The 19095-nt window shown below is 42.1% G+C and overlaps 1 protein-coding gene across 1 annotated transcript in view; it reads right to left on the bottom strand.

The window, feature by feature from the left end:
• The window catches only part of LOC145389876 (intermembrane lipid transfer protein VPS13D-like), a gene marked incomplete at its 3' end in the record, with an annotated part of 111456 nt that overhangs the window by 74231 nt on the left and 18130 nt on the right, over positions 1-19095 (bottom strand). Inside the window, 6 exon segments of the mRNA XM_080265003.1 lie at positions 856-1076; positions 2198-2312; positions 3499-4284; positions 6916-7109; positions 11625-11748; positions 11865-11874. Of these exon segments, the coding sequence (XP_080121129.1) occupies positions 856-1076; positions 2198-2312; positions 3499-4284; positions 6916-7109; positions 11625-11748; positions 11865-11874 (1450 nt within the window).

The following is a 19095-nucleotide window of genomic DNA, read 5'->3' as shown; positions in this document are numbered from 1 at the left end:
TGGAAATCATAAAAAATACATCTGGAAAAATCAAACTCAGTAAACTGTGCTCCAAAATGACAAGGTTCACCCCACCTGTGATTAAACACATTAATGTAAGTCTAAAAACAGTTTATAAATCAAACTAAACACAAAATTTAAGTATAAAATATAATTAAAATCAGTATAACAAAACAAAACCCATCATTATACTGGGGTCTGGCCATCATTCGGCGGGGCAGGGTGGTATTTCTACCCCCATCGCTATGCTGGGGTATCGCGTCTCGGGGTCTGCCTGTATTACAAGAAGTTTTAAAGCTGACTGCCAATTTCACTTATTGCATTTTGAGATGGCATAAGACAGATTATATCAGAGTCTATGTGGAAAGTGATATTGGTACAGTATATAAATTGGACGGTAGAATATTCAAAATCACCTACAATATGTACAATGGAGCAAAATCAGGTGTACAGGTGGATGGTTAGTTCAGTGAGAGGTTTAACTTGAGGAACAGATTGAAAAAGGGTTGTGCTGGCAGTTTGCCACCAACAACTTTAGGAGATCCAACCAAGACTTTTGTGTAGATATAATTTAAGTTTGGTGAGTAACTTGGTCCCCGCACTCTCAGAGTAAATCATATTATAGCACCTAAAGCAAAATCCTTAAGTGTCACAGTCATCCTTGAGACAAGATTTACATGTTCCTAATCCAGTTTTACATGCAAATTGTATATAATGTAATGGCAATGTCCCTTGACTGATAATCACTGTTCTACCAAGGCATATACTCTAAGTTAAAATGCAGTATATGAATTTACAAACAGCATATATCTGAATTTTGTCATCTCATGACAGATTACAATAGCATTCCTTTACCTGTGGTCAGCCTTTGAGTTAAATGGCCAACTCTCATAGGTGAGTGAGAACAGCGGTCCTTCAACCTGTGGTGGCGGTGTGGGCGACACAATGCTGGTGAGGCGAGCATACATGACTGAGGGGCGGGCCAGGCTGGACAGCGTAGCAGACGGGGTTAGTGTGGGTACTGGGGTCCTGCTCTGCGGTGACACCAACAGTGGGAATGCAGTATCCTGTGTTACCTGTAGAAAACACAATTACTGTACACAGACTGTTATCTTTGATCTCTTTCTGACAAATCCATTTTTTTTATTTCCTGCAAAATGCTTTTAAAAAGTCACACACTCTTATTACAATCATTTAAATTAAACATAGTACTTTTGTTACAATAAACTTAAATGATTAACATGGAGCTACCATCTCCTACAGATGGAATCCAGGAACAGGTCATGAATGATCCACTAATATATATCTACAAATAATATCTTAGTGGTTGGTGGGGGCGCTCACCATCCATTCACTCGATGTAGTGCTGCTCTCGGATGCCTGTCGTTTCCTCTATTCCTTCTTTCTATCCTTTCTCTTCAGTCTGTCTTTCCTTCACTCTTTCCTCTTCCTTCTGTCTACAGGTGACTCTACATTGAGTGACATGCCAAATGGTTTCCTGTACACCAGGAAACCATTTACAGTACTATGCTGAGTGGCAACCATATAACCAAACTATGGCACCTGGTGGTTTAGTGGGCAATTAAGGCACTCCAATCGGATTGAAGCGGTGCAAGTTTACATCCAAGGGATGGTTGAGGTTTAATGCTCACATAATGCCACTCAGGGATGAGTGAGGCTGGTTACTCTCATCTTAAATGTCAGGACCAATTGCCTCACCCCAGGCTCCTATGCTCCTCATGGGGCAACACTGGATTAGATGATGAATGAATGAATGAATGAATGAAAGTAATTATATTTACTATACACTGTATCACCATTTGCAACCTACGTGCTTCCCACGCCCCTGTCCTCAAGGGATATTGTATTGTTATTATTTTCTCTCTCAGCTGCAGCAACTGTTCCCAGGCAAGTACTCTGCACAAAGTACTCATAAATACCACGAATCCATTAGTAAAGATTACACAAGAGGATGACTAGCTGTGGAGAGTCACAGGTGTGAATGCTGATGGAAGAATGTTCAAAAGCAGAATGAGTAAGATACAGGATGAGGTTATATGTGGAGACCTCTGGGTCACGGGACGACTAGGAAAATGACACATGATCGTGATACATGGAAAGCTGCCACCAGGTTAAAGGGCAAACAAATATGAGGATGGCTAATGGTTTCTAGGCATAAATATACGTGTTTCCTTACCTTGTCCCTGAGGTTAAGTGAGCCAAGTTCAATGTCAAACTTGTATCATTTACTTCTGGGTCGAGACTCTAATGCCATCTTCACATTGGCCAGTTCAAGCTCAAACAGGTCAGTTCTGTTAAAGTACATACAGTTTGAATTAGTTATAAGTATAATGATAATATTTACTTACAATGTACTGCCTAATAACTGGTTTCTAAATTTTCAAAGGAAATTACAATATGCTATACCCATAATATGCCATTATTGATCAATAAGTATGATGATGATGATTTACTAGCAATGGACATGCAACATCAAAATTGTAAACAATATCCAAGTTACACAGTCATACATTGCTCTGATCAGGTTACCAGTAGTTACAATTTATAGCAATTACAAGGTGCATGGCAAATTGTGATTAGCTAAAAAATAAAAAATAAAAAAATAAAATCAATGAAAAATAAATAAAACTCCCTTGTAAATGGGGTGGGTAAGATCTAGCAGTAGGAAAAGAAGGGCATAAAAGTAGGAGACCTAACGACACAGTGCCTAGTGAAATGGGCTGTAAGTCCATTCAAGCCTTCAGTTATTTTATTCCTCTCCACAGGCCTAGATTATCCACACTATGCACTTCATCTGACTGTGGCGTTCTCCCAAGACTTCCAGCAGACACCATTCTATTGAAAAGTAAGTTAAAAATGGGATGCATCCCTTGCACTGTGCATCTCCATTCACACTTCATCCATTACTTTCTGGTCTGTCAATGTTTCTGCCTGCTCAATGTCCTTATCTTGCTTGTTCACAAATTCACTTGCCACACTAAGCTATTTTCTTCCTAGTGTTCCATGCCTTCTCCTTCCCTCCAAGCTACCCGTACACACATCCCATATTCACCAATTTATTTCTATTCATCTCCCTCTGTAGCCATACCATTTAACAACTATTCCTACATGCTGATCTAATGACTTCCTTCGTCTATATCTTCTGGTATTTCTGTACTAAATTTATCTCATCCAACCTAGCCACACAACCTACAATAATTCCATTACATTTTTATTTCCACAGCTCCCATTCTCAAATTTTCAATCTCATGCTATATTGATGCCTCATACACATATATATTATCACTCTCAAATTTTCAATCTCATGCTATATTGATGCCTCATACACATATATATATATTACCATTCTCAAATTTTCAATCTCATGCTATACTGATGCCTCATACACATACATTAATGGAGTACTGAGGAAATAGGAAAGTAAACAAGCACTAACTTCATATATCTTGTTCTCTTATAAAGTAAATCAACACTCACTTCTTGTCCTTGTCATCTTGGGTAGTGTGTGATGACAAAGTGAAGGTGCTCTGCTTCAGGGTAAAGCTAAGCTGACAGAACACTGCATCTCGCTTCATAAACGTATTGTTCTCAACGGAGTCAGAGAGAACATACAGAATCTCTTCCTCCAGTGACCCCCCTCCTCCTCCTCCTCCTCCTCCTTTTCCTTCTTGTATCTTGCTTTTGCCAGCTATGTCTTGGGGTTCGGCGTGATATGGGGAGGGAAAGTCACCTGTGTGTGTGTGAGAGGTACTGGGTTCAACAGTGGGGGCTGTTGTTGCGTACCAGCCCCCCCACGTGGGGAACCACCGTTGCAACAGGCCCTCACCACTCTGTGTAGGGGAGGTGGACTGGCCGGCTTGGGAAGCCAGGCTTGTGGGTGATGCTATGGGTGATGTCGTGATACAGGGTTCATCTGAAGCCTGCATCTCCCTTCCTACCCTAGCCATGGCAATTTCCCTCAGTGCACGCAGTTCACTGAAGTTCATCCCCTTTTCTACTCGAAGTTTGAGTGCCTTTTGGTCCGTCAACACAGTAGCCGGGTTCTTCAAATGCTCACAGTACACATCCACATAATGCACAATATCACGTGCACGCTGTCCTGCCGCCTCCCAGTTGCGTCCACTATAGGTGCGGTGGATCCGATCAAGGTGGCACTGAATGGGATACTGCCACCAGTCATATGGGTTCTCCTTCACAGTGCAAGATGGCCGCCACTTGCGATACAACCGAGCCTTATTCAGACGGTCATACTCTTTGGTCCACCTGAAAGTATGGCTTCAGTTAGTGTTCTTCCTTGGAGTGTAAATTTTAATAAATCTGAGTCACTGTGTCTTAGTTACTTTTACTATTCAGTCCAGTCTGCAAGGTTTAAATGTACTGGTGTTGTGATAAGGAGGGGTAGAATGAGATAGTTTGGGCATGCTGAGAGGACGGAGGATAATTGGGTGCAAAGGGTGAGTGGTGTGAACACTGAGGGTAGGGTTGTGAGAGGCAGACCAAAAAAGACCTGGGACAAGGTCATAGAGTGTGACATCAGGGATAGAAGACTAAACAAGAAGGTTGCCAGATACTGAGCAGAATGGACAGCCACCATTAGGTGACTAAGGCCAATGCATGCAAGCATGCTGGAGCCTTTATGAACAATACAATGTATGGGGTTCACAGCTACCTATAATGAAGAAGAAGTGAGTCAGACAGTGGTTCCAGGCAGCTCATTGAGTCATCACCAGGAGAGGGGCAGATAGTGGAGGTATTTATGGTCTCCCCCCCCCCCCAGGGGACTCTGAGGCTTGGCTGAACAATGCCATTTTTTAAAATTTTGAACAGGAAGGGTAGTGTGTAATATGCATGTAGTTTGGTGTTGACAGTTAGAGAAACTTGTATTTGAGAGTATGCTGGCCTACTCTCTGTCTCACTGAAACACTGAAAAAGTTCAGCAAAGGGGGATGGTCAGGATCTAGTCCCAAGGGCTGATGAAACAGGAGTTCCAGCTCTCTCTGTCACCAGTTTTCTATCCACCTTGGGAGTACTGCCTTGATCAACTGGTGCTACAGTCTACTCCCTGATAAAGATGGTTGTTGTTTGGGTGTATTGCTGTGAGTACTCTACATAATTCATTGATATGTCCATTACAGGTATGTTTCGGTATTTATTTATCATTGGCATTTTATTATTATTAAGTAACACAGATATTGTAATACTTATGGAGATGCTGTTATACGTTGTAATGCAGTAACTGCCAGGGTAGAACTGCCAGTGAGTGCTGTTTATGTTTGTTTTGCGCTTGTAATTCCTATAATGTTTTCTCTCTTTTGTTACAGATTTGCTATATGGATTTTGTGTTGAGTAAACCCTAGAGACAAGGCCAGTGTTTATCACTGCAACAGTGATAATGCTACAGAAAGGTGCCAAAGGAGAAAAAAAAATAATAAACATTTTTAGAACCTGAAAAGACACCTCCAGCACCACCAGCATGAGGGGATGGTCAAAAAATCAGACTCTAGAAGCAAAAGAGGTTTAAGTCAAGGAAGTGTATTATGGTAAAGTTAATTAAAGCAAAAACAACTTACCATACGTGAGACATGATTCTGACTTAAAACTGAGGGATTACACGAACAAAACAACATTTATACCTTATTTCAAAACAACTCTAGGATAAATGAAAAACAATTTTAACTGAAAAAGAGTTGGTAATTTATCAGGAACTTAAAGATGAAACAACTCTGTGTGAAATGACTATACATCAGACATAACAGTGCCACCTTTTTGCACCTCAGTGGCAGAGTTAATTAAACACCCGAGGTATGATCAAAAAGTTCCAAGACTGTTACTGCTGTAAATGAATGGAGTGCGGCATGGTCATTCGCGCACAGCAGGGGCAAACAGTAACCTTCATGAGTCAGTATGCCACTTGGGGTTGTGCTGTCAACATCAGGACCACTGTTACATGCATTTTTGTGACCATGTGCATGTGCTCATTTGTGACTTCACTATGGACCTCAAACTTGAAACAGCAAACAGCAAATTCTGTGTCAAACTCCGGAAATCTGCAACAGAGACCCTTGAAATGCTTCAGCAGGCCTACGACAATGAAGTAATGATCCGACAATCCTCACGCACAATTCGCCGAATTTTTTTCCACATTTTAAGGGATTCTGCTTGTGGTGAGTCGCCCCGCCCTCTCACCATCTTCCAGTGATGTTCTGTCCCTTTTGAAGCACAAGTGCCACTCAAAACACCTCACCTGGCTCACTGCTTCATTGCTGTAGGCCTGCTGAGGCATATCGTGGGTCTCTGTTGTCAATCTCTGAGTTTGACACAGAATTTGACGTCTGCCCTCTGCTCAAGTTTGAGGTCCATAAAGATTGCAAATGAGCACGTGCATGTGTCACAAAAACATGTAACACAGGTTCTGGTGCTGACAGCATGACACTGGCAGCGCACTGACTCGTGAAAGTTACTGCTCGCCCCTGCTCTCTCGCATGACTGAGCCGCACTCTATTCATTCGCAACAAGAGCAGTCTTGGAACTTTTTGATCACACCTCGTATTACTGTCAACATTAGGCTGGCTGAGTGGTAAGTACTGCTGGCTACATCTATCAGCCAGACAACACCAGGATTTCAAACCTGGGGCAGGCAGCTGTTGCCTCCTGACTTAGGTATTCATCCACCCTTTATTGGTTTGTTGGCAGAATGAGTACCTAGTGTAAAACCTATGGGTAAAACCTTCACTAAAACCTAACTGTAGTAAACTGAATCATACAGTGGCCTTGTATCCCATGAGAGAGGATGAATATCTCTTTAGATGCTCAAACGTTCAAGTAACTGAACTGAGCACTGTGGCTAAGCTATTCATGGCATCTGTGTCCACTTTAACCTTTAGCTTTACCCACCTGACAGCCTGGCGGTACTGTGAGTCACTGAGGCTGAGAGGGAATTTGTCCAGCTTGAGGTCACAGGTGAAGCGCGGGGATGAGCGAGAACGCAGTGGCACCTCACTAAGGTTTCGCTTCACACATGCTTTGGCGCTCACCGGAGACAGGATATATTCATGATCACGTTTACAAATAGATGACTGCATGTTGCTCTGCAAGGAAAGGATTTTTACATACAGTAATCCCTTGATTATCCGACATAATAGACCCAAAGGCATAACTGGATACTAAGAGAATGGAGTTGTGAGAGGTAGACTAAAAAAAAAAAAAAAACTTGGGACAGGACCACAGAGCATGACCTCAGGGGTAAGGCACTGAATTGAGAGGCTGCTATATCTCGAGCAGCATGCACAGGGACTATCAAGCAACATGGGCCAATGCATGCAAGCATGTATGAGCCTTTATAAATTAAGTGAAGGACTTAAATGGTGTGTAAGTCAGTGTATGGGATATCTCCTTCAAGTACAGTAACTGGGATGGGTAGGGTCCACAAAGAGAAGAAATATTCATCCATTCATCCATCATACTGCAAAAATATGAATAGTGCATAGTGAAATATGTCATACATAAAAAATCATTCGGCATTCAGCATTTATATAATGTTAATGGCTCCACCTCACAGGTAACTGTCTTCCAGTCAGTGTGATTCAACTGATTAACTTGTTCTTGCAACAAATGTTGGTTTGAAACAATCAGCTATCATGCTAAACAAATAACAAACAAACTGAAAAGAATGTAGTCAGTCACATGAATCCTACAGTAAATTCTTGCTGCCACTTTTTAAATACAGAATTTAGTTTCCCTGTAAATCCACAGTAAACTTAGAGAAATTAAAAAAAAATGATTTACCACTTTTTCCCAATTTACAGTGCAAACTGTGTGGAAAAAGGTAAAATACTTCCCTGACGTAAAATTAGAGCTATCCATAAATACTATACAGCACTTCACTCGTTGTGGTAAGTGGTGGGAACCATTATCCACTCACGCTGCAGTGCTGCCTACTTCTTCCTTCACCTTTATCATTCTTTTTCTGTGTCTGCCCTCCTCTCTTCCAATTTCCCACCTTTCCTGTCACTTTTTATTAGTCTTCTTTCTCATTCAGGTGGTTTTACACTGGGTGACAACCCTAATGGTTTCCTGTAAGCCAGGAAACCATTTACAGTATTGGTTGGTAACCATATAACCAACTCACATGTGTTTCCAACATCTCAAAAAAAGTAGGTTGGAGGAGAGTTAGTGCCCCCTCCTGTAAAACAACTGACTCAAAAGACAAATGTTCACCCTTTATGGGATTATGATGGCTGGCTGTAGGTAGACAGATAGATAGATAGACTTCACTCATCAAGTCCAACTCCAGCACATTCTCACATCTTTATCCTAATCTATATGCACCCAAATCCAATTATCAATCACAGCTCTGCTTATCAAAATTTTCTCCATTCAACTGCAAGTAGCATACTGGGATAATGATTAACCCCTAAAGTATGCAATTCGCTCAGCAGGTCTGTCCCTCCAGCTGCAAAACAGGGTCGATTTTTCGACTATCACCAAGGTAAATATTTTTCTTCGACATTTCAAGAGACTGAATTTACACACCCCCCATGGGAAAAAATAAAAAATGTACAGAAAATCCATTATTTATGGTAAATAATTATGTATACATAACTAATGTCAATGTGAAGTGTTCCCTAAGCATGAAATGTCAGTGTGGCATATGCCCATAGCAACAAAACAAGCCAGGCGAAAAGTGGAGGTGGAGTGTGTGTGGCTGGAGAGGGGGAGGAGGGAGGGATATGGGAGGAGGGATAGGGGAGGAGGGAGGGAGAGGAAGGCGAGGGGAGAATGGTTGCTATGCACACACACTGCTGTAGGAGGTATGTTGGGGTATGGTTGGTTGGGAGGGAACAATGTGGAGATGATGCAATGGGGCTGAGGGAGTTAAAGTGACAGTGGTGGGGGGGGGGTTCCTTCTCCCCCTCCTTAGGGGGCCAATCATGCCATACCACCCCAGACACTCTAGCTCTCATTGGTCTGATTCCATATACGTCACCAAAGGGGCGGAGTTACCCTCCCCCAGTTTTTTTGTGTCTTTATCGATCGTGCTGGATAGGCTGGCGTGTCATATTACAGAAAAGCACGATCGTGCGACATCGGTCTTGAGGGGTTAACTGGGTTTTCAAAGTAGCAATGACACTTTAACCTCTTCGGTCTGATAACATATATTCCTTCTATTTCCACATGATTTCATTCAACTTAGGATATAGTTTACTGAACTGAATGGGTTAATTTATAGCTTTCAATTGCCCATTTAGTACATAAGACTCCAAAATTGAAAAAATCATCCGGTGGCACCAAGAATAAAATATGAAATATGTCATCAGATTAACAGGTTCACAGTCAATTTTTTCTGTACAGTAATGAGGACTTAATACTGTAGTAAAAAAGAATGTCAAAAATGGGTAATGAGGCATTGCTGCATACATACCGTGAACCGGGGTGACTTCGTACGATTTTGAAGGTTATTTCATCCTGACACAATTTATTTTGGCCAAAATACTGATGTTAAGTATTACATACGTACGTGAGCCAATAACCTGTAAGTATCTAACAGCCAGATAATCTCAGTATCTCCATCTAGACGTAGTAAAATATTTTATAGGTGTCCGAGGTCACCCCGGACTGGGGAGACTTCGGACTGCCTTGGGGTGACCCCGGACACTCATTAGAAATGCACTGAAATGGGCCCCTAGTAGCTCAGCTGAATGTTTGGACAGTTCTGGGGGGTCTTCGGACACTGCGCGACTTTTAAAAAAATTGCTGAAAAAAATACAAAAAAATACAGAAAAATTACACAGTAACCCATCAAAGTAGTGATATATAGCAAAAATAGATGAAAAAATAAATTTTCCATTGACTTACAACCCCAGTTTAGTTGATTATACATATACATTATAGGGAGTACATTCCCACGCTATGTCGTGAAGGTTAAAGGCACGAAATGTCAGTGACTGACTGACCGGACGGTTTAAAGCGTGCCGGCTATTTAAATGCCTAATTAAAGGGAACTTGGAATGGAGGAACAGAAGGGATAGGGAAGGAGGGAGAGGGAGCTAAAGAATGGTGAAGCACACACACTGCTTGGGAAGGAATGAGAGAAGGAGCTTGGGAAGGAGAAACAGGAGTTAGGAATGAGGAACAAGAGGAGGGAGTGGAGACGAACTATAAGGATATCATACCGGTACCACCATATGGTAACTTAAATAATATGTGTTCTCACATCATATTTCTTAGCAGCAAAAACAAAGATAAGCATGCAGACTGTGTACATTGTACAAAATATGTTTTATTACATATAAAAAAAGCAAATTAGATATGCTGTCTGACCTCAACCCTTTAAATATCCATTGTCCGAAGTTACCCCTTTAAATCCCAAAAATGCGTACACATTCACTCATGTCATGTTTACATACATTTAAAATGCAGATTTTAACCCTTTCTCTGTTCCAATCTTCAAGTTAGACGTTAAAGTAAACCTCTAAATGTGTATAAGCGTGCGGTTTGTTATGATTCGTTCACACCAGACCAAGTTTTCCCGTATTCATTTTTTCACCAAAAAATAGCATTGTCTTTTTTACAATATATTCACCAGTGGAACATAATATTTTAAAAAGATAATTATACATAACATTTTACAAAACCTATGCAAATATGTCATCAGTTTAACAGGTATATACGATATCTTTCTTCTGTTTACAGTAATGAGGACTTAATACTGTAGTATGCAAAAGAATTTCGTCCGAAACCACCCCGTGTCCGAATTCACCCCGGCTCACGGTAATTTACACTCTTGCTTTTGTCTCTGTCCCACCCATACAAAATCTAAATTGTAACTCAATGTCAGCCATATGAAAATCCATTAGAATTGATCTATCTGTATATGTTGCACTTGGTCTATCTCTTTTCACCAACTCTTATGTAGGTGATGAATCACAAAACAATTTAAGACAATTTTCTCCTCACAACTAAGACTTATTTCTGCAGCAAGAACAGGAGATATGGGAAGGTTGTGCATACTCTTTCCCGTCTCTCCCGTAAAAATTATTTGTTGCTGTGGTAGATGGGGGCAATCACCATCCATAGGTGTACACTGAGTGACAAATTAAATATTTCCTGTTATCCAGCAAACCCTTTATTACATCATTTGTTAGTAATTATCCTGTCAAAAGATATCTGGTGGTCTAGGAAGTTAATGGTCTCCAACTAGATGTGATCAATAAGGGTCTACCTCTGAGGGTGGGTGAGGTTTACTGCTTACATTATGCCACTCAGGGAAATGCAACTGGTCACTCTTGCCTGTAATGTCTGGACTGAGTAGCCTGGCCCTATGCTCTTACTGGAGCAATAAGAACTGGATGATGTGATGTATTGTTATGGTGCTGTTGCCATGGCCTCGGACTCATTTAAATGTGAACCTAGCGGAGCGCAGGATGAAAGCTGCCCTTCCCCTGCGGTCCACCATCCTCCTTTTGGGGGACAGGCTCAAGAGCTATGGGATATTTGTATAACCTAGATTACATCAGTATCACTGCACAACGATGTCAACAGGGAACTGATTATATAAGTTTGCTAGCAATTCCAGGTGCTGCTATCCGTCACTTGGCACGTACCGCCAGCTCTTCCAATGTGTTTTCACTGAAGATGGTGGTGGAGGTGTCCCAGTACACACCCATGTTGTTCAGCTCCAGCAGTTTGTAGGCCATCTTGGAGTCACCACCATACACAAATCTGAAACTGTACAGGACATATCAACATCATCATCACCAACACCCAGACCTAACTTTTCACCTAAAGAGTGAGGCAGGATCCAGAAACAAAGGAAAAAGAATGAACATGAGAGAACTACTAACCGTGTGCCCACTGAAATGGGTTACACAATTGCTTACACATCATTCATGCCCCTGGAATCCTGGCTCAATCTCTCAATGGATGGAGAGAAGAAAAAAAAAATTAGGCCACCCTGGAGATGACCACCATACACAAATCAAAACTAAGAAATAATGGATATTGGACCACAATGAAAAGTTAATACTTTTGTGAAGTATAAATGGTAATATGTAAGCAATATAAAACCCAGACATTTTAAACGACCATAATTATCACCATCATTATTATCCTAAACCTTATTCCACCTAGCAAAATGAGGTGAGGCAGAATCCTGAAACAAAAGCAGCCACCTGCTCACCCCGGCACGCCGTACACATAAAATCAGCATTATCTCGCAGTCTACCTCTGATACCACTACATCTCTTATGCACCCATTTATCACACACACCGCACAACATGGAATTACTTCCCACGCCCTTGTGGCAAACTGCACATGGCCACTCTCCCTCGTCTTTGACAGTACCGCCACCAACCCTAGATATCATCACTTTTGTTTTATCTGCATTTACCCTTAAACCCTTTTGCCCCATACCATCTCTCCACTTCCTAAACCTTTCCTCCGCCTCCCTTTCATTCTCTGCAATCAACACCAAATCATCAGCATACAACAACTCCCACGGGAGTCCGTTTCTAAAGTCACGTGAAAGGGCTCCAAGTACCATGATAAACAACATGGGACTCAAGACTGACCCCTGATGCACACCAACATTCACGGAAAACTCATCACTCAAATCTCCATTAACTCTCACCTGGGTGTGAGCACCCACATACATGGCCATAACCACCCTAACCAGCCACTCCTCCAAGCCAAGCTTTCTCATTGCCCACTTCACCACCTCTCTAGGGACTCTGTCAAAGGCCTTTTCCAAATCAACAAAAACAAAATAAAGATCCCTTCTCCTACCAATATATTTTTCCTGAAGCTGTCGAACAATGAATATGGCATCAGTGGTCTCCCTACCTGGCATGAACCCAAACTGCATCTCATCAATATTCTCTCTTTCTCTATTCATACCTTCTAAAACTCTCTCCATTAACTTCATTATCTGATCTAAAAGCTTTATACCTCTATAATTTCCTCTTTCCAGGGCATCACCCTTCCCTTTATACACATTTACAATTACACTCTTAAGCCAATCATCTGGGACAACACACTCATAAATAATCCTATTTATCAGGTCAGTGACTAAACTCACCCCTATATCGCCTGAGGCCTTCAACATTTCGGCAGTCAACCCAGACACACCTGCTGCCTTCCCCACCCTCATCCTGCCTATTGCCTCACTCACAGTAACAGTATCAATCAAAGGCCAAGGGCCAGACACTGGATCTGCTGGCTCCAAACCTTCCCTGTCCCACTCAAACTCCTCATTCAACAACCGGTTATAATGCTCTCTCCATGCATCTTTAATATCCTCACTGTTCACCACTACCCTTCCTTCATCATTCTTCACACACTGCTCACCTATGATATCCCGATTATCCCTCTTCACCTGACCTGCCACCCTAAATATATTTTTCCTTTCCCCATGATTTAGGTTATCAAGTAATTGTCTCTGTGACTCAGACTTTGCCCTGTATACCTCTCTCCTAGCCCTATGCTTGGCAGCCAAATATTCCTCTTTGCTACCACCCTTCTTCCATTCCCGGAAAAGCCTTCTTTTCTCCTTAATTGCAGCTTCTACACCCTCATCCCACCACCAAGTTACTTTATGTCTTGGTGGTCCTCTTGTCCAGCCGCATGTTACATCAGTAACTCTCAAAAAATTGTTCTTGAGGGCTCTGTACTGTTCATTAACGCCTCTGTCTACAGCTCCCTGTTCAGCCACCACTCTCCTCAACTCGCTATAGAAGGCATCCCTTACTACTTGGTTTTTCAGCTTCCATATTTTCCTCCCAGGTACATAAGTCCTCTTTTTCATCACTTGTTCTTTAAGCACCATATCACAAATCAATAGTTTGTGCTGCTGCACACACTCCTCACTTCCTATAACTTTAACATCCCTCACTAACCTCCTATCGGCCCTCCTAACCAGAAAATAATCTATCTGACTGCTATTTCCCCAGACTCATACGAATTAAACCCTGCCTTACCTCGAATGACCTAATCCAACTTAAATCAACCCAACCTAATCTAGCTTAACCTCACCTAACCCAGTCCAATTGTATTTAACCTCACAATCTCACGTAACCTCCCCATACTTAACATAACCTACTTTGAAGCAGCCTAACCCCATCTAACCCTACCTAATCCTACCCAGTCTCACTTAACCATACCATACCCAACCTAACCCAACCCAGTCAAGCCTAAAATGACCTAATCCAATCGAACCTAACCCAGCCTAACCCAACCAAATAAAACCCAACCCAAAACCTATCAAAACCGACGTATTCTAAAGCAATCTAACCTAATCCGTCTATATCTAGTCGAACTGAAGCCAACCCAACCAAAAATTACCTAATCAGACCAAACCCTGCCCAAAGTGACCTAACCTAACTTTCGATCGGCTATATATTCGCTAATAAATTTTGCTGCCTGAAAAAAAGTCTACGGATGTCACATTCCAAGTTTCGCCTGTTCTGTGTACTCGTATACCTGTGTGTGTGTGTGTGTGTGTGTGTGTGTGTGTGTGTGTGTGTTGAGTTGTCTGTGTGTACGTAGGTGAGCCTGTGTTTGTGTCGGGGAGGGATACAGGGTGTGGAGGGATGGACAAGATCACAGAGCCTGTGTGAATGGAGGTTTGGGTATGGATGTTAGTAAATGAGTGTGTGTGTGTGTGTGTGTGTGTGTGTGTGTGTGTGTGTGTGTGTGTGTGAACAAAAGGATATTAACCAGCCTTATGCAAAAATATATTGTTAAGAAAATCTTTGCTTGACTGGTGCGATGTCCTGTGTGTTACCACGGCAACCTCCCACACCACCAGTTACATAAACACATTTCCACACCAAGATCCATTAGAGAGTATTGTGTGTGTGTGTGTGTGTGTGTGTGTGTGTGTGTGTGTCTAACGTGGATATGCATGTGTGTAAGTGCAGTAATGTGTGCTACGGTGTGTGCTTGTATCAGTGGCTGTGTACCAGTGCCAGTGTGTATCAGTGCCAGTGTGTATCAGTGCCTGCGTGTATCAGTGCCTGTGTGTATCAGTGCCTGTGTGTATCAATGCCTGTGTGTATCAATGCCAGTGTGTATCAGTGCCAGTGTGTACCAGTGCCAGTGTGTATCAGTGCCTGTGTGTATCAGTGCCTGTGTGTATCAGAGCCTGTGTGTATCAGTGCCTGTGTGTATCAATGCCTGTGTGAATCAGCGCCAGTGTGTATCAGTGCCAGTGTGTATCAGTGCCAGTGTGTATCAGTGCCTGTGTGTATCAGTGCCAGTGTATCAGTGCCAGTGTGTATCAGTGCCAGTGTGTATCAGTGCCTGTGTGAATCAGTGCCAGTGTGTATCAGTGCCAGTGTGTATCAGTGCCAGTGTGTATCAGTGGCTGTGTGTATCAGTGCCAGTGTGTATCAGTGCCAGTGTGTATCAGTGCCTGTGTGTATCAGTGCCTGTGTGTATCAGTGCCTGTGTGTATCAGTGTCTGTGTGTATCAGTGCCTGTGTGTATCAGTGTCTGTGTGTATCAGTGCCTGCGTCTATCAGTGCCTGTGTGTATCAGTGCCTGTGTGTATCAGTGACTATTAGTGCCTGCGTGTATCAGTGCCTGTGTGTATCAGTGCCTGTGTGTATCAGTGCCTGTGTGTATCAGTGCCAGTGTGTATCAGTGCCAGTGTGTATCAGTGCCAGTGTGTATCAGTGCCTGTGTGTATCAGTGCCAGTGTGTATCAGTGCCAGTGTGTATCAGTGCCAGTGTGTATCAGTGCCAGTGTGTATCAGTGCCTGTGTGTATCAGTGCCAGTGTGTATCAGTGCCAGTGTGTATCAGTGCCAGTGTGTATCAGTGCCAGTGTGTATCAGTGCCAGTGTGTATCAGTGCCAGTGTGTATCAGTGCCTGTGTGTATCAGTGCCTGTGTGTATCAGTGCCTGTGTGTATCAGTGCCTGTGTGTATCAGTGCCAGTGTGTATCAGTGCCTGTGTGTATCAGTGCCTGTGTGTATCAGTGCCAGTGTGTATCAGTGCCAGTGTGTATCAGTGGCTGTGTGTATCAGTGGCTGTGTGTATCAGTGCCAGTGTGTATCAGTGCCAGTGTGTATCAGTGCCAGTGTGTATCAGTGCCAGTGTGTATCAGTGCCAGTGTGTATCAGTGCCTGTGTGTATCAGTGCCTGTGTGTATCAGTGCCAGTGTGTATCAGTGCCTGTGTGTATCAGTGCTTTTTTAGATCAGGACTCCAGACTACTGATGCATATTCCAGGGCTGGTCTAATGAATGATATTAACCTTCTCAGCATGTCTTCATTTATGTATGTGTGTGTGTGTGTGTGTGTGTGTGTGTGTGTGTAATTCACCGGGTCGTGTGTGTGTGTGTGTGTGTGTGTGTGTGTGTGTGTGTGTGTGTGTGTGTGTGTAATTCACCGGGTCGTGTGTGTGTGTGTGTGTGTGTGTGTGTGTGTTCTTACCTAATTGTATCTTTACAAGAATGAGTCGTACTGTCCCGTGTCTTAAACCATTTTTATCGTACATATCCTTAAATTTATGAATTGTTTTGGCACACACTTTCATCCGGTAGTGCATTCCACTGACCAATTGCCCTATTTGGGAAACTAAATTTCCTTACGTCTTTATTGCCTCTCTTTTCATGCAGTTTTTTGCAGTGTCCTCTTGCTGATGCATCCCCATAGGTTATATACTTATTTATGTCTATTTTTGCCTTCCCTGATATGCATTTATATAGTATATATAATATACAGTATAATCATATCTCCTCTTTTCCTTCTTTTATAATATAAGAGAAGGAAAAGAGGAGACATGATTATACTGTATATCATATACAGTATACTATATAAATGCATATCAGGGAAGGAGAAAATAGACAAATAAGTATATAACCTATGGGGATGCATCAGCAAGAGGACACTGCAAAAAACTGCATAAAAAGAGAGGCAATAAAGACGTAAGGAAATTTAGTTTCCCAAATAGGGCAATTGGTCAGTGGAATTCACTACCGGATGAAAGTGTGTGCCAAAACAATTCATAAATTTAAGGATATGTACGATAAAAATGGTTTAAGACACGGGACAGTACGACTCATTCCTGTAAAGATACAATTAGGTAAGAACACACACACACACACACACACACACACACACACACACACACACACGACCCGGTGAATTACACACACACACACACACACACATACATAAATGAAGACATGCTGAGAAGGATAAGAACATCATTCATTAGACCAGCCCTGGAATATGCATCAGTAGTCTGGAGTCCTCATCTAAAAAAGTACATAGACAAGATTGAAAAAGTTCAAAAGGCCGCTACAAGATGGATACCAAGCTTAAGGGACCTAAGCTACGAAGAAAGACTAAATAAACTGAATCTACCAACACTACAGGAGAGAAGGAAAAGAGGTGACATGATACTGCTATATAAATGCATATCAGGAAAGGAGAAAATAGACATAAATGATTACTTAACATATGGAGAAGCATCATCAAGAGGACACTGCAAAAAATTGCATAAGATGAGAGGTGATAAAGACGTAAGGAAATTCAGTTTCCCAAACAGAGCAATTGAACACCATATTATGGTGTTTGCAACACCTTAAACCTTCTTTACTTATACTTTTCAAGTAGTGCCCAATTCTCTTGCTGTATGGGGCTACTCTTGGATCAGCATTATTAAATTCTTTAGGCAACTTACCTCACTCCAGTTACCTCCATATTCACTTACCGTAGGCCTTTGCCGGTTCCACCTTTATATTTTGTAGTTTCCCAACCTCCCGTCACCCATCAAAGAAATACCAGTACTATATTACAATAGACCAGCTGGCCCACGCTAGTCAGCTCCTACACAAGTGTGACTAAATAAAAGAAAGTCATAATCCCACTGGCTGGGGAAGCACCCAGGCACCTTTCTTACCAGTTTATTTCTGTATCGTGGTTGGTGGTGGCGACTATCATCCACTCACTTGATGTCTTGCTGCCTACTTCCTCCATAGCCTTTATCATTCTTTTCTGTGCCTGTCCTCCTCTCTTCCTATTTCTCCCATCTTTCCTGTCACTTCTTATTGCTTTTCTTTCCTTTACAGGTGGCTTTACATTGAGTGACAAGCCAAATGATTTCCTGTAAGCCAAGAAACCATTTACAACGCTGGGTGGTAACCATATAACCAAACCATACATGCTCCCTACATGTCAACAAGTGGGTTGGTGGAGGGTTAGTGCCCCTCCCTGGAAAACAAATAACTCAAAGTCAAATGGCCACCCCTTACGGGATTATACATATCAATGTTCCCTTGTTTATGATCACAAACAAACTGCCACCATTCATACAGCAGTAAGAGAAGAGTTGTGTAAGGTCAGCAAAACACATCACTAGGACTCAGGTGCTAAAATGCCTCCTGTGCTAAACACCACTGTCCACTACTAACGAAGGCTCTCTCATTAACTGATCAATTATCCCGTATTCTTGTCTACAGGAGCATTTTGTTAAGTGCTCAGCAGCAGATCACCATCCTCCTTTCAGGGGATGCTGACCACCAGTCCCCTGAGTTCATATCTAGCTGAGGGAAGTGAAAACAATACATGAAGCTAAATGCTGAAGGATTTAATCACTCAATTCAAAATAATGATGCCATCCTTTTTCTGAAGGAATCCCCAAACTGAGGTGAGCCATGCTACTGTACACATGGCTTGTATTCTCATCAATTAAGCAAGCTCCCTAGCCCTTAGCTAGTTATTTTTGGATACAGCGGGGTAATAGGATTATGTATATTTTTTTGAAAAGTATGGTGATAGTATTATTTATTCATTCATTCATTTATTCATCATCCAATCCTACATTGCACCATGAGTATTAGAATGATTGAAATAACGTACAAAAGAACAGATCCTCATCCTGCCCTAAGGTGGGAAAGGAGGTCCGGATGATGATGATGATGACAAAAGGACAGCATGGGGTAATAAGCAAAATAAATTACTTGGGAAGAGGTGTTAGGGAGCTGCTTTGACTGACAAGAATACAGGCCATGATTTATAAAACTGGCTAAGCACTGAGTCAAGAGAAGAATATAACAGAGGATAACTG

This window comes from Coenobita brevimanus, unplaced genomic scaffold (assembly GCF_032717465.1).
Source record: "Coenobita brevimanus isolate Jiangsu-jjx unplaced genomic scaffold, ASM3271746v2 jjx.HiC_scaffold_2577, whole genome shotgun sequence".
NCBI classification, from domain to species: domain Eukaryota; kingdom Metazoa; phylum Arthropoda; class Malacostraca; order Decapoda; family Coenobitidae; genus Coenobita; species Coenobita brevimanus.
This window is presented reverse-complemented; position numbering and strand designations above follow the sequence as displayed.